The 24276-nt window shown below is 47.8% G+C and overlaps 1 protein-coding gene across 2 annotated transcripts in view; it reads right to left on the bottom strand.

Moving 5' to 3' along the window:
• SLCO3A1 (solute carrier organic anion transporter family member 3A1) overlaps positions 1 to 24276 on the bottom strand; it is a 326788-nt gene that overhangs the window by 64971 nt on the left and 237541 nt on the right. For both annotated transcript variants that reach the window (XM_032252773.1, XM_032252774.1), the window contains exons 3-4: positions 12551 to 12649; positions 2651 to 2914 (exon numbers count right to left, since the gene is read on the bottom strand). In XM_032252773.1, coding sequence (XP_032108664.1) covers positions 2651 to 2914; positions 12551 to 12649 — 363 coding nt within the window. The remainder of the gene's footprint in view (positions 1 to 2650; positions 2915 to 12550; positions 12650 to 24276) is intronic.

Here is a 24276-nt window from a genome sequence, read left to right as displayed (position 1 = left end):
TGAGCGACGGAATCATTACCTAAGAACGCGGAAGCCATGAGAGCTCTTGAGACTCAGCTCAGCTCTGCCTCTGACCCTTCCCTCACCCACGACGCACGGCCCAGGAGCAATGGGCTTCTCTCTGACTCTTTGCTGCATTTCTGTAACCACCTGGACTGCTTGTTCGAAAAACACTGGGCTGCCTTTGCTGACTTGGAGGCCTGGTCCTATGTGGGATGTTGAGCTCTCTGATGGCACCATTATATCTTTTTCGTCTTTTTATGCCCAGAGATGAAAGATAAGTGATTACTAGTGCAGCTCTTACAATCAGAGACCTAGGGAAACAGGGTCATCATCCTGAGATAGGGAGCAACCTGGAAATGCTGGAGTCACCCAGGGCCAGAGTATCCTTTGAAAGCCCGACTCTCACACCTGCCCAATTTATTCCTGGGGGTCTGGTTACCGGGACGCTTTCTGTGGATGGCTATTCTATTAGGGGAGCAGCAGGCATCACTCCCTGCTACTTGGGGAGGGGAAGGGCTGCAGGCATCTTCCTTGCCTGGGGGCTGCTGGAACTGAGCTTATTTTATTAAGCCCATATGCATGGGGGAGGGGGCATTCCAAGCAAGCCAAGGCAACCACAGAGGACACCAGTTGGCTGACCTTCTCATCTACCAATGCATTCTGGAACTTCAATGTTATGGACAATTCCAAATACTGTACATTTGTCTATTACAGTCCAGCACTGGTGAAACCACTGTGGAACTGACGTAACATTAGGATATTAAATTTGTCTCTTTTCAGAGATAGCACAAGTTCTTCAGATTCCTCATGGACTAACAGGTACGAGTCACAGACAGTCTTCTGTAGCAGAGCTCTCGTTCTCGAGGCAGCAATGTCAGTGAGGAACTGTGTTATTACAGTTTTACACGTGTGGAAATGAAGCAGGGCAGATGAGGAACAGAACAGGGGACTGAGGACAGTGCAGACCAAGCTTCTCTCCATGAATCTCCAGCATCTCTATAGAAGGCGCACATTGTTACAGAGAAGCTTAGTAAACAGACTTTCACCGCTAGGAAACGTCTAAATTGAGCATGGGAAGGCTGATCTGCCGCCGCTGAAGGCTGGCCCAGCTGAGTGCCTGATTCTTGCACAGAGAGGACTCACCATCCCCCTTCTGCAACCCAGCTTCCCCGGGAAGTAGTGCCTGACCTTGCTTCTGTCTGCATGAGCCCGCTCATTTCTAAAATCCAGCAGGAACTTCAGGGGACCTCAACAAGGAGTCGGTGCATTAAGGAACCCCACTCATACCTCGCCTGATAGCCACTGAGCAGCTCCTGAGACTGCCAGGCTACGTTCAGCTCCGCGTCATTCTCCTAATCTTTAAAGGATTTTGTGAAAACGGAAACAACTTAGGGGTGGTAGGTTCTCATCCTCATTCTGCATCACTGTTTGTGCTTCACCATTTTGTCAGAAAAGTTGCACATTTTTTTCTTTAAAAAAGGATAGCAAGAGCTTTGTTGCATTCTAATGTGTGACTGTGTTATTAAGACTGAGTTTAATATTTCTTTCTGCAGGAAAACATCTCTCATCTTTAGTGGAGGCAATTGAAGGACAAAGTAAATCTAAAACATACTTTGGCCGGGCATGGTGGCTCATGCCTGTAATCCCAGCACTTTGGGAGGCCAAGACAGGCGGATCATGAGGTCAGGAGATCGAGACCATCCTGGCCAACATGGTGTAAACACGTATCTACTAAAATAAAAAAAAAATTAGCCGGGTGTGGTGGCTACACCTGTAATCCCAGCTACTCGGGAGGCTGAGGCAGGAGAATCGCTTCAACCCATGGACCTTCAAGAGACAGGGGCTGCAGTGAGATGAGATTGTGCCACTGCACTCCAGCCTGGGCGACACAGTAAGATCTTGTCTCAAAAAAGAAAAAGAAATGTACTTTGGAGGTGGCTTTTTTTTTTTTGAGATGGAGTCTCGCTCTGTTACCACCCAGGCTGAAGTGCAGTGGTGCGATCTCAGCTCACTATAACCTCTATCTCCTGGGTTCAAGCAATTCTCCAGCCTCAGCCTTTCCAGTAGCTGGGATTACAGGAACCTGCCATCAGGCCTGGCTAACTGTGGTATTTTTAGTAGAGTCAGGGTTTCACCACATTGACCAGGCTGGTCTCAAACTCCTGTCCTCAAGTGATCCGCCTGCCTTGGCTTCCCAAAGTGCCGGAATCACATGCATGAGCCACGGCACCTGGCTGGAGGTGGCTTTTTTTTTTTATTCTGATACTAGGCAAAGGAAGCCAACTTCAAAAGTCCTTTATTGCTTCCAGGTGCTTGTAAGTGGCGTGAAAGAGTTCAAAAGAGCTCCACAGGATATTCTGCTTCCTTCTAAAGACGTTTATGTTTATTAAATGTCAGGTCCTATAGTAACCTGGGTCTCTTTAACAAATGGTAGCTACTGTATTTTTGTTTCTATTAAGCAAGTCAGGTTATTTACGTCTCAGGAATAAGTTAAGTGCCCAGCTGGTAGAGGCCAGTCACACAAGCCAATATTACTCTCCCTCCACCAAGTCCCCAGGTACTCCAGTTCTGGGTGCCACCCCTTCCCTCATCACCCCCATCCCGATCCCCACGCTGTTTTGAGCAGCGGCAGATGAGACCACTTTACCTTTCAGCTGTTGGAAGCAGGAGGCACTGCTGTCTGGCTCCAAGGGGTGCCTCAGGACCCCATTGCTGGGCTTGGGCCTCTCGTATTCTCTTTCGGGGAGCATGGCCTGCTGGCTCTCCATGGCGGGGTCTGAATGCAGGGGCAGGGACTGTGGAAACCCGAACATCAAGAGGGAAGAGAAGAAGAGTAAGGCACCGCAGAGCAGAAAGCCACCCCACCAGGCTCCGATCCAGCGGGGGTCGTCCGGCGTGATGTCCAGGTTACCTGCAAATGGAAAGAGCACAGTTTAGTGGGAGAGCAGGAGGCGGGACCACTGGGGATTTTGCTGAGAATCAGAGTCAGCTGAACAGAGAAGGCCAGGGCTCTAGAAATGGCTTAGTGTCAGGAAGCCCGGCTGCCAGGCTACACAGCCGACTGTTCCACATCAGCCCTTCTGTTTCCCGCAAAGCTGAAGACCGATCACATTCCCTCCTCAATTTTCTTGTCTGCCCCGTGTTTGTATCAGTCTAAACAAAAACAGCGAGAAGCCAGACATTCTCCGAATTCAGGCTGAAACTGACTGGCTTGGCGGAGCTGCCAAGGTTTACTCACAGAAACACAAGGAGCTGTTTGTTGTTCAGGGGTAAGAGTTTCACCAGGTATATTCACTCCCGGCTTTCAAAAACCGGCTTATCTGGGATCTCACTCAACACCCCACTTGCTGTCTTAAATTAGGTTCCTAGCTCATAAGGGGAGGCAAAGAATAGGGTTTTAGAGCATGGCTGCCGAAACCAGGCTGCCTGGGTTGAAGTCCTGCCCCTTTCTCTCTGTGTGGCCCTGGGCCAGTGGTACGAATTCTCTGTGCCTCAGTTGACTGATCTGCACAGCACCTGTGATGATGACAGTACTCACTTATTGGGAAGATCAGATGACCACACCAGACATAAGGTCTTCTGAAGAGTGCCTGGCACCTGCTTGGGCACCCAAATGATGGTAGCCCGTTATTTATGGGGAGGGTCCTCTGTTTCCAGGCTACTAGTGGAGAGGTTAATGCCAACCTTGTCGGTGGCCTTTGGTTTGGCGTCAGCTCTCTATTACAAAGCTTTGCTGCTAACTCCTTTGCTTAAAGGTGCTATGCATGTGGTTTGGTGACCTTGTACCATGATTTCTCATTTTGCCAGCTAAGTCACGAGAACGTAAGCTTCAGCTCACCCCTTGGTACAGTTTCTTTCTCTCTCTCTCTTTACAACTGCCTTACAGAGCATAGCTCCCAGGTGAGCTGCTTAGAAATGTCTCTTTGATAATAAACCAGGCACCTGGAACACAGAAGATCTGAGCAATGGCGTATGAGGTAAGACCGGCAGGGCTGCAGGCCTGGACCAGGTGGATGGACAGCTCTGGGAAGAGTAATGGCCACAGACACCAGATGAACACTTCAGCGTTCATAAAATGCTCTCCCTGAAGACTCCTCAGCTAGCATTAATGACAATGCCAGCCATCATTTAATGAGGGTTTCCTCGGTGCCACACATTATGCAGAGCACATTCTTAACTGTTCCAGCCAACCTTCCCTGTAATTCTACAAGGCAGGACTTTCATTATCTCTATTTTATATAGATGGAGAAACTGAGGCTTAGAAAATTAGGTTCCTTGCCCAGGTTCACAGAGCTGAAGAACGGAACACAGGTATACATGCACCCAAGCTCATGCTCTCCCCTTTCTGTTCCCACGCCCCTCTTCAATGTCTAGACTTTGTTTTGGGCTCCCTGTAGGGCCCGAGATCAATGATCGATTCTGCTCTTTGTACAATGGGTCTAAGGCCACCAGCTTTTCCAGTAGGTAGCAAGGGGCCTTTGGAACACTGGTAGTCACTGTCCTGGAGACGCTGGTATACAGCCAGCAGCAATAACAGCACTACAATGGACCAGATGCTTCTGCATAGCTACATGCTGGAAAGGAGACCTGGGGCCAAATCCCAGTTCTGCCACTTACCAGCATGTGATACTGAGCAGGTTACTTACCCTCCTTGAGTCTTAGCTATATCATTTGCAAAATAAAGACAGCTTCAACCCAGAGTGGTTGCAAGGATGACAGGCAATGAACAAGAATCGCCTGATGCATAGTAGGCTGTTTATAGAGAGCAGATCTTGTGATTTTCACTTGTATGTACAAGTTCATACTTGTAAAAGTACATAAATGTACATACCTGTACATTTTCACTTGTACGTATACGTTCATACGTATATAAATGAGAATCTCAAGATAGGGATCTTTTTATAAAGGGTACAGCATGTGACAACACAAGGTGATCTTGAAAGCATCTTTATGGAAATGAGGGAAGAGACAAGGAAGTGAAATTGCCTTTGGCGGCTGCACAGGAATGTTTTCACTCATCACTTACTGTGTTTCTTCACCTGCTGCCAACCAATGCATGAAAACAAGACAGCAAAAGAAAGCTCAAGTGTTTCCCTCCACTGTCTCCAGGCTCCATAAAGGGTGAATTGAAAAGCTGGCAGACGTGAGCAGCTAAAGAGAGAGAAATCCTAGCGGTTGTTTGGGGGAACAGAATTAGAAAAGTCATGTATTAGTTAGGAAGTTAGTGGCTGTTCTATGGGTGAGAAAACCCCAGGGAGAGAGACAGCGATGAGGGAGGTGGCAGTTTGTGTGAACATGTCAACGTGCTCCCTGCAGGTGTGTGTTTGTGTGGGGAAAGCCAACGTTGGCCCGCAGCTTCAAAGATGGGGATGGGCATGTCACCTGTGTCAGAACCAAAGCCCATCTGCCACTAGGCAAGGACAGGAGAAGGGGCCTGCATGCAGGTGGTGGACGGCAGGATTCTGTAGATCCAAGACACTCATCACTGACTGCTTTGGGAAGTATCGATTTTTTTCTCCATTTCAATTATCCAGAGCACTGTGGCAGAGAGAGAAATAACACGTGGAGGGAAACCGCTCAGCTGTGGCACGTGCTGCCCTCGGCAGGGAGGCTTGCTGAGTCTCATCTGGGGAAGACAACTAATGTTTGACCTGTCTGAGAATGTCTTATCTCTGTCCATCTCTGTAACAAATACTTTTTTTTTTTTTTGTTTTGAGGCATAGTCTCGTTCTGTCACCCAGGCTGGAGTGCAGTGGTGTGATCTTGGCTCACCACAACCTCTGCCTCCCGGGTTCAAGCGATTCTCCTGCCTCAGCCTCTTGAGTAGCTGGGATTACAGGTGCCCACCACCATGCCCAGCTAATTATTTTATGAGGCATTTTGGCGACTTATGGTGAAAAATCGCCCTCCACCTGTTGGCAATTTTCTGTCAATGCTTTATGGACACTGTTTCGGAACTAGTGATATTGAGGGGAAGTTGTGTGTGTGGCTGGAAGAGAGTGGTGTGGTAGGCATTATCAGTGTTTGCACTGGAAACTCCTCTTCTGAGGACAAAGAAGACGATACCTCCGTCACTCTGTGAAGTTAGGTGTAACCATAAGCCACAGAGTTTTGCCTATGGAATGTGAGTGAGGGGGCATGTGTCATTGCTGGGTGGAAGTGTGTATGAGCTAGTGTACAGCTCCGCCCTCTCATTCCACAGTATGGAGCCTGACACATGGTATCTGACATGCTGCAGTAAATGAAATGTTCCTGTTGACCTGCGCTGCATCTAGCTCAAAGAAGAAAGAACACTTTACTATTCTAAGCTGCAGAGATTTGGGAACTGGTTGTTACTACAGCATAACCTAGCCTTTCCGGACTACAACAAAAAGTTTAGGAAATAAAAACCCACGTTCTATAAGAACAGGAGTCTCAGGTAGGCTTGGCATAGCAAAAGTATTGTTTTAGACGAAGGTAGGGAGGAAGGCTTAAAGACCTCTTCACTTCTCTGGTTCCAGCATCGTAACTTTAAAAAGTGGCTGCAGTTTCAGCCTTCTGGCAAGGGCTGCCTTCAGTAAGAAGCCCAGAACAAAACCAAAAGCACCAATCTGTCTCAGTTACTTAGATGCATTCAATTGCCAACAAAACTAGGCACATGGATGAAGAAAGATGTTGAATAAATGAGGCAGAGACAGCATCCCAGGCTGCGGGAACAGGCTGAGCCAAGGTGTGGTATACTAAGGGACTCGAAGTGAATACGCTCAGTTCCCTCATCAAGCCACGAATCTACCCCGTGGTCACTCCAGACACGAGAAAATATGCCATTTCATTGGGAGAGGAGTCTGGTAAAGGGAAGGGAAAAAAGGGAAGCAGAGTAGAGCAAAGAGAGCCATCTGCTGGGTGGACCATGAAATGTCTATGCACGTCTTGGGCTTGTCCTGACGTGTAGGTGTCAACAGGTATAGAAAGTTTCTCTCCTTTACAAGATCCTTCCTTTCCTTCCTTCCCCTCCTTCCTTCCCTCCTTCCTTAGAGACAGAAGGTTTCTCTCCTTTACAAGATTCTTCCTTCCTCCCTTTTTCCTTCCTTCATTCCATTAATCCTCCTTCTCTCTCTTCCTCCCTTCGTTCCCTTCCTTCCCTTTCTTTCCTTCTTTATCTCTCTCCCCTTCTCTCTCTCTCTCTCTCTTTCTCAACAGAGTTTCACTCTGTCACTGACGCTGGACTGCATGGCACAATCTCAGCTCACTGCAACCTCCAACTGCTGAGTTGAAGCAATTCTCTGGCCTCAGCCTCCTGAATAGCTGGGATTGCAGGTGCCCACCATTATGCCCAGTTAATTTTTTGTATTTTTAGTAGAGACAGGGTTTCACTATGTTGGCCGGGCTGGCCTTGGAATTCCTGACCTCAGGAGATCCACCTGCCTCGGCCTCCCAAAGTGCTGGGATTACAGGCGTGAGCCACTGTGCCTGGCCTTGCAAGATCCATTTTTATAACTCTTCCGCTCTTTGGATCTGACTTTGGGTTGTCCTAGTTTGTTGCTTGTATTGAGTAAGTTGAGAGCTGTTTGCTCCCTCTGCCAAACGTCAACTGAACTACGGGGCTCACTGAGATTTCTACCTATTTCCAAGGTCAAATGAAAAGTCACTGGGAAAAGAGTTAAACCAGTTTAAAACTAGCCAATCGAGCCACCCACACACTCAAGAGGATACCTGAGACTGTGAAGATCAGATCAAAGCAAATGGGGGACATTCACTTCTCACTCCCGGGCTGTACGGACATTACTATGTCTTTCTGGAGATTTTATTATTTTTTTTGGTAGTTCATTTACCTATTTGTTTAACCTCTTTTGCTATGGGACTCAAGAATTCCAAGAGTATCATTAAGTTACAAACCTAATTAGAAAAGAGAAAGCGGAAGGAGCTAAGGCTGGAGGGTGGCATTGAACACCTAGAATCCCAGCCACTGGCCTCACTAGTCCAAGATGAAGGAATCTGGCAGCAGCAGCCGGCCCTCAGGATGGCAGAGCAGGAGGCTCTCAGTCTGCTGACCTTTTTTGTGAAGCAAACAGATGGCCGCATCTTGTTCCAGCTGCAAACGCCAAGCAGCCGTCTGCGAGGGCCTCAGGACGAGTCTGCACCAATGTGCAGGCGAGGCCAGGGCACCTCAGCGAGGCCTCTGTCCATGGAAGGGAGCTGCCTTCTGGCTAAATTCCTGGAGCTGTTTCAGGAAAGCCAGCTGTTCTGTTAAGAGTGGGGCTTTGAGGTCAGTCAGGCCTGGGGATGAATCCTTGCTCTATCCCTCGCTGCGGAAGCTGTTAACCTCTCCGATTTCTCACTGCATGTCTGGATTGCGTGCTTACTATATGCCAGGCTGTGCTAAACGCTTGCATGAGTAACTCCGGCCATCCACACACAGACTCAGGATGTGTGTGCAGTGTCACTGCAGGGATCACAGAACTCGTAAGGGGTGTGGTCAGGATGCACATGGAGTCTGATTCCAGTGCTTGAATTCTTAACCACGGTATGATAATGACTTGTACTCCCATGAGCATGCGCTGAGGCTCCAATGAGGCAATCTTTGGATCGCTTTAATAAGGGGCCCAGTCATGGCTGCTGTTATTTTAATCCCCTTCTTGTGCTAAACCCCCATCGTTAAGGTGAACAAGTCAGTGATTCGAGATATCCTCTGCTACCAATTCCTTCTTTTATTCAAGATTCTGTTCCTACCTGGGTTTCAGTTTAACAAAGAAAACCTAAAAAAGAAGTTCTGGAGGCACTGTCATTTCCTCCCCCACCTCTGAGGGGAGGGATTCAGTCTCCTGGAGCCAAGGACCAATGGGAACCACGTAGGGATCCAATGCGGATGAGAGCCAGCAGCAGCAGAAGCCCACGTCTAAGCGGAGCCAGCTGGGACCTCCGGGCAAGGGTCCCACCGGGGCTCTCACCCCAGAGCTGGCCCATGTCTGCAACCAACCCTCCCTGGCAGCCCCAGCTGCATCTCCTCACAAGTTTCAACCAGGCTTCCTCACTGGAGTCTCCTATCCATGCCGGCACCAGGCTATGTAATGGACACCACCCTCCCACCTCCAACTGCCCTAACCAGGCTTTCTGTGGACCTGTCTTGCCACCTCTCCACAAATTTCGGGCTGCTGCTCTCCCTGGACCCCAGTCTCGGTTGGGACTTCAGAAACATGTGGCCATGCATGTGGCTCTTGCATGTTCATGCCTACAGCAAGGTTCCCATTCACTGGTCAGCCCTCCAGAAGGGCTCTGTTTTAAGAAAGCAAGGAAAAGATAGGGGAGGCCCTAGAGAAATCAAGAATACCCTCCCCAAATACAGCCCAAACCCACCTACGGGCGGCAAGTTTCAGTCACAAGATTAGAAACGGTAAAAACTGGTGGAGACGACAGCGCTCTGCGGCTGACTCCCTAACAGGATAAATGGTATTCTTCTGTCCTCTAGTGGTCAAAGCAGCACCAACTCTCACGGTGCTTTCGGGAAGGACCCAAAGATCCTGAGGATGCACCTTGTGATCTTTAGAAACAGAAAGGAAAGTCCGCTGTCAACTTGGTGGGGAAGGCTGCCCTCAGCAAGATGCCCAGACGGGACTGAAAAGAGCCCATCCACCTTACATCCCTGCAGGCATCAAGCAGCCAAAGAGCCTGGAACCACGGGTCACACTGCTCCAGCCTGGGCCTTAACAGGCAAACAGAGATGCTGAACACAGCAAGTTGGGAAGAGCATTCCAGGCTGAAGGAGCAGCCTCAGCAGATGGAGGGAAGTGGGAGTGGATGGGCTAAGCCCCCTCCAGCCATCTGTCTACCCACTGGCCATTGCAGGCACTAAGAAAAGATGCCGTTTCATTCTCACAAGAGAGTTTGGTGAGTGAGAGGTTGAAGTGGAAATAACCACAGGTGGGCTCAGGAGATCTGGGTTTTACAGAGATACTTTTCTTGGATTGGGGACATCCATTCCCCTCTCTGTGACTCAGTTTCCTCATTTGTAAAATGAAAGTGTTGTAAAGAATGCTGTCTGAGGCTCTCTGCAGCTCTGACATTCTGATCATTCACAGGCTTTCGGTTCCAGGCCACCACTGATACCACTGCAGGCAAAATATGCCACCTGGCCACTCTGCTACCCTTCAAAGTGGCTTCTTCATTGCAGCAGGAGTATGCCTCCTCTCTGTCCCCTCTGCCAGCCCTGTCTGGTGCTGCCTTGGGTGCAGCAGAGGAAGCTGGCCTATCTGTAGGAGCAAGACGGAAACTGACTCACTTCATGTGTCCCGTCTCTTCCCTGCCCACCCCTTACCGCACTCTGTAGGAACTGGGTTCAAAGGGCCAGCCAACTGCTGCAGCACAGCAGCGATCAATCACCTACCGAACAGACTCAGCACTTTAAAAGTATAAATATATAGGGCTGCCTCTGATTTTTTTTTCCCCACTTGGAACTTTGTAACATCATTAGCTACAAGTAACTATATCAGTGGGATTAATGGAGTGAATCACAGAGCAACTTGATTGGATTTAAAACCACATTATTTCTTTGGGGTAAATTAGTAAATTTAGCACTGTCAAGAGATGATGGATTGAGAACCTGGGACTGAGAGTTCTTATTGATCCTGAGGTTAGATCGGCATGAGAAGCAAAGGCTGGAATGGCTTCTCGCCCTCTGTTTTCAGAGAGAAAGGTAACATGGCTTTGCTACATGCTAAGCTACAAGGAAATACAGTGATCCATTTCAGATGCAAAGCAGAGATGTGACAGCACATGGCAGGCAATGACCCAGATGGTCCCCTGAAATCCCTGCCCCGTGTTCCGGTGCTTGTGTAATAATCTCTTCTCTTTTGATACCAAACCTGAGCAAGTGACTGGCTTCTAACAAACAAAACACAGCAGAAGTAATGAGACGTTGCTTCTGAGATTAGGTTATAAAAAGGCTGTGGCTCCTGCCTCAGGTGCTCTCTCTCACCTTCTCTTGGGTTATTTGCGTCAGGGGTGTCACTGTGAGATCTCCCCCTCCTGCGGGCCCATGGCAGTGAACATGGAAGTGGATCCTCCCCAAGAGGAGCCTTGGGATGCCCCAAGACCACGCTGCCACCTGTCAACACCTTGACTGCAGCCTCATGAGAGGTTACAACTGCCCAGTGAAGCTACAGATGCCCAGGAAAGCTGCTTCTATATTCCAGACCCACCGAAAAAAAAACACAAAAAACTGTGTGATAAAAAATGTCTGCTGTTTTAGATCATTATGGTTTGGGTTTTTCTGTTTTTGTTTTTTTTTTTGACAGACTCTCGCTCTGTCACCCAGGCTGGAGTGCAATGGCGCAATTTCGGCTCACTGCAACCTCCACTTCCCAGGTTCAAGCAATTCTCCTGCCTCAGCCTCCCGAGTAGTTGGTAGTACAGGTGCCCACCACCATGCCCAGCTATTTATTTTTTTGTATTTTTAGTAGAGACGGGGTTTCACCATGTTGGTCAGGCTGGTCTCAAACTCCTGATCATGTGATCTACCACCTGCTTTGGCCTCCAAAGTACCGGGATTATAGGCGTGAGCCACCATGCCTGGCTAGCTTGGGGTCGTTTCTTACGCAGAAACAGAAAACTAATACCCCACGTGCCTTGCTTTGACAAATGAAACACTGCATGCCACTTCCGAGTAGAGGCTTCAAGGGCCAAAGTGAAAGTGGTTTCCTGAGTTGGTACCTGTGCAAGCTGGGGTCAGGATGGAACATCTGTGAGCCTGGGCCCGGGGGGCTGAGAATGCTTATGGATCCTGAGACTAGATCAGTAGGTGACCACGATGAGCCAAGTCTCCCCGCCCCTGACACTGCTGACCTACACCGGACATGTAGCGTGAGCAAGAAATAAGCCTTACTTGTATAAAATCACTGAGGTTTGGGGACTGCCTGTCACCACGGCATATCCTAGCCCACCGATCTGGCATCCCATCCAATCCCACAACCATGGATTGGGGAGCTCAGAGTGTTCTGGGAAATGTACTCACACTTCCTACTAGAAGCCAAGTTTCGCTTACAGTGGTTTTGAATGTGGACATTTCCTCATAAACGGCACCACAACAGTGTCTTCTAAAAGGATTTTCCAATATTCTGTCTCACTGACCCGGTTCGTACACCTGCACTTCCAGAACACAAGCTCCGGCTTTTAGTTTGGAAAGCAGGATCCTCACAGAGGCTAACGGGCCCCCACTCAATGAGCATGTGCTGCGCGTTTCTACACAGACGCTCTCATTAAATTCTTATCTGCCAGGCAGATATAATTATTGTTACCCTTTACTTACGGATAAGGAAAATATAGATTTGAGGAGTAAAATCAGTTATTGGGGGTTATTCAGCCTCTAGGGAGATGCTGGCAGAACTCAGACTTGAGTCAACCCTCTGAACCAACACTCATGTCCTTTGATCTAATCTCAGGCAATCCCCAGCTCCAGGCAGGGGCATCAAGACTGTCTCTTAGCAAGAAGGATTTAGAACCCATAGGCTGAAGCTGCATTTATGAGGGAGGAATGCTTGTGGATAGAAGGTAGACATCAACATGTATTCCTTACTTGTGTCAATGAAGACTGCATCCACATAGATTTTGGTACAGAAAGAGCCCAGGATAAACCCGCAGGCTGGTCCGAATACCAGCATCGTGAACAGGATTCCTGAAAGAAGATGATGAAAAAAAATAGATTACAAAACAGAGGCTATGCAATGAGCAACATCACCAAATGTCAACGAGATTATTTTACACTAATGAGACAAGCTGTCTGCTTTTACAGATGACACTGGAGGAATTAATCTAAAAATCCTAGAAGGGAAAGCACATATTTCTAATTTTTGGAAACTCTATGAAAGCACTGTATATTATGCTACAATTCTATAGTATTTTGGGAGGTTGCTTTGAAATTTGTGCCCCTTACTTTTAGAGGACTTCACCCCACATCAAACATATTAAAATACATCCACATCTATCATCAAATATTTTTTCTGCCATCCACAGTTTTGAAAAGACGTTTATAATTTTGCTTTTACATTCATTTGGCTTTATATAACTCATTTAATTTATAGTTGGCTAAGGTCCCTTGGCATCCATTGCGTAAACTCAGGAATTTTTGTGAAGTGAGGATAATCTATGCTGCAAATTATTTTTAAATATAATAAAACGTATGAGTCTGAAATTTAGCAAATAACGAAGTTCACACAGTGGTAAATATCTAACATGTAATTACATATTTATTAACTTCAGTTCTTCAATGTCTCTGCATGTTTTAAAGTTGTTATCCGTTTTCATTGTTGTTGTGGCTGTAACAGCTGTTCAGGAATTAAGCGTTTCTGTAGGACCTGAGGAGATGCCAGGCTCTGGACAGTGCTTAAGCATCTGATGGATATAATACGTGGTCTTTCACACAGACATTTTGGGACACTCGGAAACAAGTACTGATCCCAAACTCAAACTCACAGGCTGTATCTATTTCTATTTCAATTTGGTAGACATTTCGGGAGCCCTGACAGCTCTCCAGACACTGGAGGTAAAAACAGTAGTAAAGAAGGGCCCATCCCTTTAGAAGCTGGCCATCTGATGAGACCAGTCCATGCATGGCTAACTCCAACCCAGGCAGCTCCAAGGGTGGGTGCTAACCGGCCACACGGGCACCTGAGGGACAGGGTGAGAGACGACTTTCACTGCAGGGAACCTAAGCCCAGCGGAGGGTAGCTCTCCAGCCTAGCCTGTTCATAGGGGTAGACCAACTCAGCCTCAATTATATCAATGATGTCATCATGGAACCAATCACATATTCCTCCATTCAATCAAGGTTCACTGAGCTCCTTCTATGTGCCGAGGACTATTCTCAGGGTTGGGGATTCAGCATTGAACCAAACAGTAAAAAATCCTGGCCTCGCTGACTTGAAGCTTTCCCTCCTCCCAGCTCACTGACCTGCAGTGGGGAAAAACAATTTAAACTACACAGTGGAAGGCAAATGGTTTTTCAGTACTGGGCAAAGGAAGCCACGTGATACAGTTTGCATGTTTGTCCCCTCCAAATCTCATGTTGAAATGTAATCCAGAATGCTGGAGGCAGGGCCTAGTGGGAGGTATTAAACTGTGGGGGCAGACCCCTCACAAATGGCTCAGCACCGCTGCCTTGGCCATAAGTGCATTCTCACTCAGTTCACACCAGGTCCGATTACTTACAGGAGCCTGGGACCTCCCCTTCTCCCTCTTGCTCAGGCTTTCGCCAGGGATCCCCCTTTGCCTCCTGCCATGACTGGAAGCTTCCTGAGACCCTCACCAGAAGCAGATGCCAGCACATGCCTCCCGAACCGTCTGCAAAACCATGAGCCACTTGAATCTCCTTTCTTTATAAATTACCCAGCCTCAGATGTTTCTTTCTACCTGAACGAACTAACACACATTTACAGACAGGAACCCAGAACCCCCAAGCAATCACTTGAAGAGGGCTTATAGGATATGTTTGACCAAGGAAAGAATGAAGAAAATACGGTTTATATCACAGAAACAGGGCTGAGACCACCCTCAGCAAAATCCTACTCGGACACAAAGAAATCTGGAAGTTCAACTGTTTCCAAATAGTCACTCCGCGGCCAACCAGAAACTGCAGAATTTTATTTCTGTTAATATGCCACATTAAAAAAAAATGAAAACGTGTCACTTTGGAGAGGGCTGACATTCACATGATTAGCACATTACCTCTGGTTTATCCTAATTTAGATTAAGATAACCAAGCACGCAAAGTTGGGGGCAGGGGATGTTACTGGAAAAGATCTTTTGGGGATGGACTAGAATTTGGGGGCTGTCCTTAGTGGGGCTGTGGTTAGGGAAAAGAGCAGCAGGCAGAGGAGCTGGGAAAGCAGCAGGAGGCAGGGCACAGAGAGCAGCTGTCCAAGTCAGGAGCGGTAGCCATGCTAGACCTGAGAGTCCCGGAGTCCCCTCCTCTCCAGGCTGCAGACAGTAGGAAGCCATCAGTCAGAGCTACGGGCACTCTAAAGTTGGCTCAGCAAGCAAACTCACTGCTCAGGCCTTCCCAAAAGAATGGGACGCAGAGTGCAGGAACATAAGGGTGCTGTGCCTACCCTTTTGACTCATCATCTGCTGCGACTCCCAGCACCTCCCCCATCACCCATCATCATAGGCCTTCTTCTCTTAAAATTAAATACATCCCCCAAGCAATATATTCATCACTGATCCACGCCCTACAGAGTGAACAGTGAGAATTATGATGAACACTTAAAAGGCCAATGGACCGAGCCTTCGGTATCCTTAGAAAAATAAAAACAAGCAGCAAGCTGCATAAGACTGTGCTGTCACCCCCATGCTTGGGGACAAAAGCGTTGATGGTGAAATCATAATAATCACAGCCATCACTGACATCACCATTACAGCACAGCTGGGGGGTCCAGGGTCCCAGGCCTCCTGCCCTCTGGCAGAGAAGGTGGGCTGTCCCTCAAGCTGCAGACCTCGGCTGTCCACAGGAGCACCACAGGGCCCATATGGGCTGGTGAGCGGGGCTGGTGGCTTGAACAGGGAACAGCAGCGGCCTGCGGTGGAGATGCCACTCCCGGAGGCATCCTCTCCACCAAGTTCCTCTATGAGAGCACGTGGCTTTCCAGAGTTTGGACTGTGGCTTTTTCAAGGTCCTGTTCTCATCTGGTTTCAGCTGAACAAAGATAACCCAAAAAAGAACAGGATGGAATTGACAGGACCCCCTGCCAAACACCAGAGACACTGCGTGCTCATATTTTTGTACGAACGGCATCTTCCTCCTCAGGTGCTGCCTCTGGCCACTTTTCTATGTCACTCCTCCTCACAGAGACCTGAAGGTAAACCTCCAGCTGCCACGCATTCTCGATTATTTTTCCAAGGACGGTACGGTGGTGGGACTGTGGGAGGGCTCTTCATGCATCGGAAAGCGCCTTCAGAAATATCTCAGGACAACAAGTGAAATGAGCAGCTTCAGCAGTCACAGGTGTGCGAGGCAGGTTCTGGGCTCACAGGACGGTTACACTGAGCGTGCTTCCTTAGGTTCCCTCCTGCCAGGCTGTGATTTTGTTCTTATTTTAGCAAAGCCGCCTCGAATGCTCTGCCTCAAGGGAGGAGTGCCAGGCACAGAAACGTGGGATTCCCGTGGAATGAAGGGCCAGCGCCCCCAGGTGCCGCCCCCTGCCATCTTCCAGGTTCATGTACATCGGTAGGGACCCCATACAATAGAAAGCGCTTTACATGCCTAATCTGCTGGAAGCTGGTGACTCGCCCCAGGGGCACGTTTACTAGGCCCCTTTCACAAGGGAAAATCAGAATCTCAGAGTGGTTCAGCACCTGGCCCCAGGCATCGCTAGAAAGCCTGAAGGAGTGGACGCTGCGGTTTCCTAACTCCCTAAGGGAAAAGTCCGGGTAAGAGAATAAACAGCCTGGGTGCAAATCCCAGCTCTACGGCTTCCCGGCTCCGTAAACCTTTGCGCAAGGTATATTTAACCTCCCATGCCTCAGTTTCTTCTTCTGTAAAGTGGGAGCACTATTAGGTTAACTTCATGCAGTAGTGGTGAGGACTGAATGACCTCCTGCCTGAAAACTTCTTAGAACAGTGTCTGGGGCACAGAAAGACCCAGGGAAGGGTTTGCAAAATAGATGACACCTGTGTCTCTCCTGCAACAGTGAGGGCTGGCACTCACCTGGCTTCTCAGCCCTTCTCTTTCCAAAGTCACCACGCCCTCCATACCTCATTTCCTAAAGCTATCTTTGAGCGAGAGAAGCTGGAGCTGGGAACAGGTCTCCCTGAGGCTTGGGAGCCCCTGAGCTAGAGATGATGCCTTATTCTTCTTTATATTCCTATTTCGCCCCAGTGCTGATGGACAGTAAGTTCGTCCTTTGTTGAAAGGGTGTGTGGATGAGCGCACTAGTCACAGCGGCCGTGCAGAGGAAGTAGTGAGAGACTCTTTTTGGCAATGGCCTGCCCAAGCTCACCTGGCCACCTGGGGGCAGAGCTGGGACTCAGACCCAAATCTCCTCTTTCCCTCACCAGCGCTTTTTCCCCAAGCCCTTCTGCGGATGTCTCTGTGCTATGGACTCTCCTATTCAATGTACCTCCTTCTAATGCAATCCGACTGGGGCTTACTAAGGCTACATAAAGGGTCAGGCCAGGTGCATGTAACCACAAGAATTTGGAACATATAACTGGAAACTTGGAATATTCTGATCCAGAAAGAATTATTTAGCTTTAATACTATTACTGATATAATAAAAGTACTAGGGGACATTTTGCTGATTCTAAATAGTTTATAAAAATGGACCAAGACCACTCTAGACACGTGTGAAGCAGCACACCCGCTGCCAAGACTGTCCCTATTGGGTGTCAGGACTTCTTTTAAAGCCAAGGTGCTTTTGGCGCAAGAAACAACAAATACAGCAATGAAGCAAAAGAGACAGCCCAATAACAGCCCCTTACGGACACTGGCTTTATAACAAAGCGCGCATTGCACAACGGTGGAGAAAGAATGGTCTTTGCCATAAAGGGTGCTAAGACAATTTGCAACTCCAGGGGGGAGAATGAGCCTCACCTCACGACAAAAACCAATTCCAGGTGAATCAGAGACCTTAAATGCGAAAAGGAAAATATAAAAGCTTCTAGAAAATGACGGAGTAAACTACCTTTGTGATGTTGGGAGTAGGGAAATTCTTCTGAAACCAAACTTAAAAAACACTAGCTATTGAAGGATTGCAGTACAATACAATTGACATTTTCATTCATCAGAATGAAGCTGATTCATCAGAAGAGTTCACCAAGAATGTGAAAATGTGGGAAAATACATGTGTAACACATATATTTTTATAATACATGTGAGACACAAAGAGTTCATATATAGACTATGTACGAATTGATGAGAAAGAGACAAACCAGGAGAGAAATCGACAGAAACCTTGATAGGTATTTTCTGAAACAAGAAATCCAAAAGAACAATAATATGCAGGAAAATGATCAACCAGTCTCATTAGAATTCAGAGAAGTGTAAATTTAAACCCCAATTAAGTACTAGTGCATTTTCCACTGGTTAAAGATTCTGACACTACCAAGTGTTGGCAAAGACCTGAGGCTACCTTACACCGCTGGTAGGCGTGTAAACTGGACAATACCTTGGCAAAACTTGGCAGTGTCTGAAAAAGTAAAGATAAACCAATCCAATGATGCACAATTCTGAGTCCTTGGAAAACACCCCACAGAACGTGTGCTGACGGACAGGGAGAAGCATCCAAGAATGCTTGGACCAGCACTGTTTGTAAGATTTCCAACTGGAAACACCCCAAATGCCCATCCATGGCAGAAGAGAAAAACATACTGTGATCTCTCCATGCTCTGCAGTTATTCTACAGCTAAGAAAACAGATCATCACCCACAACACGGCTGAAAGATGTCATGCCGAACACAAGAACACGTGCTGCGTGATTCTACTTAACGCAGGATTCCAAACAGCAAAGTGAACACTTCAGGGACAGGGAGTCAAACGATAAAGAAAACCAGGAAAAGGAATATTCCAGAAGTCAGGATGGCGGTTACTGTTGGTGGAAGGAAGGGTCCTTGGGCAGAGGTGGAGAGGAGAGATTCTCCAATGCCGGTTTTGCGGTCCATTTGTTTACAGACTGCACGGAGGCTCATTTTCCCCACTGTTGCTGCAAATTGTCCTAGCACCACTTACGGAAAACAGATCAGAAAATTCCAAGTTTCCAGTTGTATTTTCCAAATTCTTCTGGTTGCAGGCACCTGGCCTGACCCTGCAAGTGGCCTTAGTGAGTCCCATGATCGGACTGCATCTAGAAGGAGGTATTTGTTTCACAACGATTTGTAAGCTGTATATACGCGTTTCATGCAAGAAAACATGATTTTTATATTTTTCATACACACGTATGCGCATGTGATATACACACATACACACAAACGGCTATGGGAGTGCTTGCTGTGTGATGTCAGACTATGTGGTTCATCTCAGGATTCCTCCTAACTACGCATGGGTTGGCTGCTACCATCCCACTTGCATCCAAGCAGGAATGAGGCCCACCTAAGCAGCTTGCCCCAGGACACTCGGCTTCCCAGCTTAACCACAATCAGCCAATGCAAAGCTGAGTCCCAGTTAGCTCAAGTGCAAACAGACAGGGTTAAAGAAAAACCACCAAACTCTGCTATTCAAAGGCAGCTCCTTCAATGGAGGAGGCCATTCAGATGTAGGGACATGGTGACTCTGAAATCAAAACTGACAGCAGGGAGGCCCAGTTGCCCTTCAGAGGGCAGGTAGGGTGGGGTTAAGAGTGGGCTCTAGTGCTGGCTGGATGTGGACCCACATACTACCAACCTAAGCTGCTTGGAAACCTGGGGTGCCCCCCTCAGCCTTTCTATGCTGCTTTGTTGCATGTGAAACGTCATGTGCTAATAAGACATTTTATAGGGCTGTGGTGAGTAAGAAATGAGAGTGATTGTTGGAGCCCAGCCCTGACACAGATGAAGCACTTCATAACATCCGTTTCCACTGAGGCTCCCAGTGGACGACACCATGGTACCCATTCTGTTCTCTCTGCTTCCACCTGGCCTGGGTCTCCTGCAGGCTCACTGGAAGGCCTGCTCTTGGAAGAGATGGCAACACTGGCTGGCTATGGCGGTGCACACCACATCGAGGAAAATGTTGATCCTGCCACGTGATCCTTTTTCTCCTTGTCAAAGTGTAGCATGGGGCGTGGCTCCCACGTGAACAGCCTGTGGGGCTGGGTGAGAGGAGTACAGGCCTCCAAGGGAACGGCAGGCATCTGCTACCTGGTAGCATGAACTCTTTATGCCTGTGAAACCAAAGCCAAACAGGCCACCCAGAAACCCAGGGACTGCCATCAGCTCTCCTACTCACTTTGCCATCAGATGCACCCATTCGTGTTTCTGACCCTCAGTCTCCTGGGGCGGGAAAGGACACAGAGGTACTACTGGCCTTGAGGGAGCACTGGTGTCAAGGCTCTGCTGTACTGGTGTGTCTGTGAGCATGGTGAAAATGCTTCCTCGGCCTCAGTTTCCTCCTCTGTAAAATGAGAAGACAACAATCCCTACCTCCTAAGGGGTTATTGAGGCTCAAATATGTAGTGCATGGAAAATGCTTCTGATGAATTCCTGGAACACAGACATTCTCAAAAACCATTAGCTGGTATTTGTTCTTACTGCTGCCTCTGAAAGCAGGATTTTCTTTTGTCTGATGACTTTTTCAATCACTTAGGTAAACTAGACTTATTTTAGAGAAAGTGGAGAACACAGGATTGTGTGAAGGATTAGCATCATTCTCATATTTCCCTTTAAACATCATTAACTTTGTACTGTCTTTCTTCCTTCATGGAACCTAAAAACAAACACCCTTTTTTTTTTTCATTTTAAAAGCAGCACATGCTCATCAAGATGACCTGAGAATAAACCAAGCACAGAGAGGCAGAGTAACACAGTGGCCAAGAACGCAGGCCCTGGAGCTGGACGGCCAGGGTCTGCAGTCACTGGCTGTGTGACCTTGGCAAAAGTACTTGGCTACTCTGGGCCTCCATACTCTCACCTGTGAGTGAGGTTAACAGCACCCACCTCGCAGGATTCATTTGAGGTTTTGAGTGATTAATGCCTCACAAGGGGTTTCCACAGTGCCTGGCATACAGTAAGTGCTTAATAAATGTTAGCAATCATTATCACAAAGACGACAGCACAAATCAACATCTCTCACCACCCAGAAACACGATACCCATGCAGATCTTCCCTTCCCGTCTGTTTCTATGTAAGACTTATTTCTTAGGAGTAATTTTTAATAAATCCACAACACAGTTTTCCTAATGACAGAAAGCCTAGAAACAAATATGATTCTCTGAAGAAGGTATTTCTGAACAACGCAATTATCTATTGCAATAGAACTTCAGGTGCTGATGGAACTGAACTGTGAGGACCAGGCACTTCTCAGCTGTCCTTGGGAGAGTGGTAAAGGAGGAGCGTCCTGTGCACAAGAGTCACGCTGCCCAGCAGTCCAGCCCCTGCTCAGATCCCTTCCTGACTGTGGGGAGGGAGGGCACCTGAGGACAGTGAGCGCTCACATGACAGTCGGTCCTGACTTCTTAGCAGTGACAGAGACAACACCAAGCAGGGCAGTGGAAGGGCAGAGCTGAGGGTTCTGTACTTGACAAAATGAGAGATTCCTTCAGGGGGAAGCCTGAGGTTTTCTTTAGAGGGATCTTGAGATTTTGTTGATTCAACTTCGAGGAACAGAAGAAAACGGCCACTTCTATTATAACACCTCACAGGGCTGGTCCGAATGGGTGCAGGCTTCTACCGCTTTACAGGGAAAGTGGCCATTTGGTCTGATTATAAAAGCAATGCATTCGGCAGGGGGAAAAGACGCTGTTTTCCTACCAACCAGAGGCAATCGTTTTCTTCAGCTCTTTCTCTGCCCTTTCCGATCTATTCAAGGTCAATCATTCTCACGATGCCTTGACAAGGTGACTTCTTATGATACTCTTTTTGTAGATGGGAATATAGAAGAGCAGAGAGATCAGTCAGTTGCACCAAGCTCACACAGCTTGTACACGGTGGAAGATTTGAACTCAGGACTCCAGGACCTAGTTCCTAGAGAAAGAATGGGTATCATGGCATAGTGGTGAAGGCTTGAGAACCAGCCAAGGCTGATTCCTACCAAGCTGGAATCCTGGTTCTATGGTTCAATCTCTGCAGGGTTCATTTCCCAACTCTGAGTCTGGGAAGAAGAGTCATCGACCTTGCAGACAGTGAGAATGATACGTAATGCATGCAAAGCTTCTGACGTCAGGCAGGTAACAGATGCTTTCTAGAATTATCTTTGTGTTTCAGAAACAATGAGTCCAAGAAAAGGGGTGTGCATGGCTGGTCTCCCTAGGCTGTTTCTTTAGCTGGACTTGCAGGAATTTTAACCCTAGATGGCTCTCTCAAGTGGGAGGAATGAGAAAACACCGGCTGGCTGTGTGGCTCTGCCCCACTAGAGGGCAGTGTCAACTTAGAAAAAAAGAGCAATTCCAGGCGGCTTGAACATCCCTGGCTTCCACTTCATCAATGCCCGTCAAACCCTACATCAGGGCTCTGCGTTTCTCATCTCCCACTTGCCTTCCGTGCCCTCAATTTATACAAATGTACTGCCACATCTTGGAATTTGCAGGCTGCAAGTTCTCCCCTCAGAGGGAGCGTTCTGCATCATATGTACATGAATAAAACATGACCCCAACACAGCAGGAAACCTGCAAAACACGCAGTACACAGTTACCGGGTGCCCACTGCCAACAGCCTACCAGCATTACGTAACTGACCTTGCTTCTGTCTGAGGAGGAGGTGAACGGGGAAGGAGAGGGTGGGGGAGGTGACCATTAGTGTTAGACACTTTGTGTAATAATTGAATTATCTCCATCACAAAGCTCATAAACAAAAAGAAACAAAACACTAATGTTACGGAACCCATACGGTATGTGACAGAGCCAGGGCATATGTGCCCCTTCCCACATTTCCACACCTGTTGACCTCTTAGATTAGACATATCACTGGAGCTCAAACTGGGCTGCGCATTGGATTCACCTGGAAAACTTGTATAAAGAAACTAGAAATCCCTAGGACCCACTTCTGGAGATATGATAAAGTTGGTCTTCAGTACAGACTGGGAACTTGGCTTTTCCCAAAGTCCCCAGGTGATTCTACCTGCAGACAGGTTGAGAATGCTGGACTAGAGTGAGCCTCTGCCCTTGCTAACCCTTAACCAGACTTTCCCATTAAAAAGCACCACCAGTGGGCCGGGCGCAGTGACTCACTCCTGTAATCAGCACTTTGGGAGGCCGAGGCAGGCAGATCACCTGAGGTCAGGTGTTTGGAACCAGCCTGACCAACACAGCGAAAACTTCACCTCTATTAAAAATACAAAAATTAGCCAGGCAGGGTGCTGGGCCCTTGTAATGCCAGCTACTCAAGAGGCTGAAGCAGGAAGAATTACTTGAACCTGTGAGGCAGAGGTTGCGGTGAGCCAATATCACACCAGTGAACCAAGACCGCACCACTGCACGCCAGCCTGGGTGACAGAGCAAGACTCTGCCTCCAAAAAAAAAAAAAAAAAAGCACCACCATTGACACCAGCACGGACCAAAGAAATAGCTGGTACCCAAAATGTATCTGGAGGTGAAGAGCAGAATGATGGTTACCAGAGGCCGGGAAGGTGGTGGGTGAGGCGGTGACCGTTAATGGGTACAAGAATATAGACAGGATGAATAAATTCTAGTATTTGATATTGCAGTGGGGTGACTAAAGCCAACAGTCATTTATTTCACGTTTAAAAATAACTGAAAGAGTGTAAGTGGAATGTCTGTAACACAAAGAAATGATAAATGCTTGAGGTGATGGAAACCCCATTTTCCTTGATGTGATTATTGCATATTGTAGGTCTGTGTCAAAAAATCTGGTGGACCCCATAATTATATACAGCTACTATGTAGCCATAAAAATTAAAAATGCCCCCTTCCAAAAAAAAAAATAAAATAAAATGCATCAGGGCATGTGGGTTAAAGGAAGAATATGGATACAATTTGATATTCACCCTGGAAGGTGGAGGGGCAGTCATTCACCAAATGTGGCCAGATCAGAGTCACTTAGCGTGGTGACAGAACTCGCATCACTTGTGGAGACAGCCAAAGCAGCATGCACGCTGCCACGACTGAATGCTCAGCACAGAACTCTTGCCTGGTGTGCCCCGTGTGGCCTCTGGGGCACCGGGTATGGCCCTAGTGCTGTCTGGTCTCTGGGCCTTGCTCATGCTAGTCTTCAGCCTAGTTTCTCCTCTCCTCCAGGGCCCCAACAGTGCATCAAAGCCTGACCATTCATTCAAAGCCAGCCTTAAATACCACCTCCTCCAAGGGGCCTTCCTAGATTTTCTCCCTTCCTTCACTTCCCCTCTTCCGTCATAGCATGTGACCTGAGACTTTTTCTATAGTTCTGCTTCTAGCCTGCCTGGATGCAAAAAAAAAAAAAAAAAAAAAGTTCCATGTATTGGGCATGCCATAACAATTGTAGGCTCAGGAAAAGCAGAGACCCTCTTTATAAAAAAGCAAAAATCACCATTTCCGTAGCGGCACTACAGCCCTTTGCCTGGAAGAGAAACCCCATGTTCGTTGAACTGTAAACGGACTACTTCCAAGGCCTGGGAGGGGTAGGCAGTCTCAACATCATGGAGAATAATTTGTGTAACAATGTCATCCCACAAAAGTAGACGACTT

Source organism: Sapajus apella, unplaced genomic scaffold (assembly GCF_009761245.1).
Source record: "Sapajus apella isolate SASKATOON/1434 unplaced genomic scaffold, GSC_monkey_1.0 scaffold80, whole genome shotgun sequence".
Classification (NCBI taxonomy): domain Eukaryota; kingdom Metazoa; phylum Chordata; class Mammalia; order Primates; family Cebidae; genus Sapajus; species Sapajus apella.
Note: the sequence above shows the minus strand (reverse complement) of the source record. Positions and strands in the feature narration are given on the sequence as shown.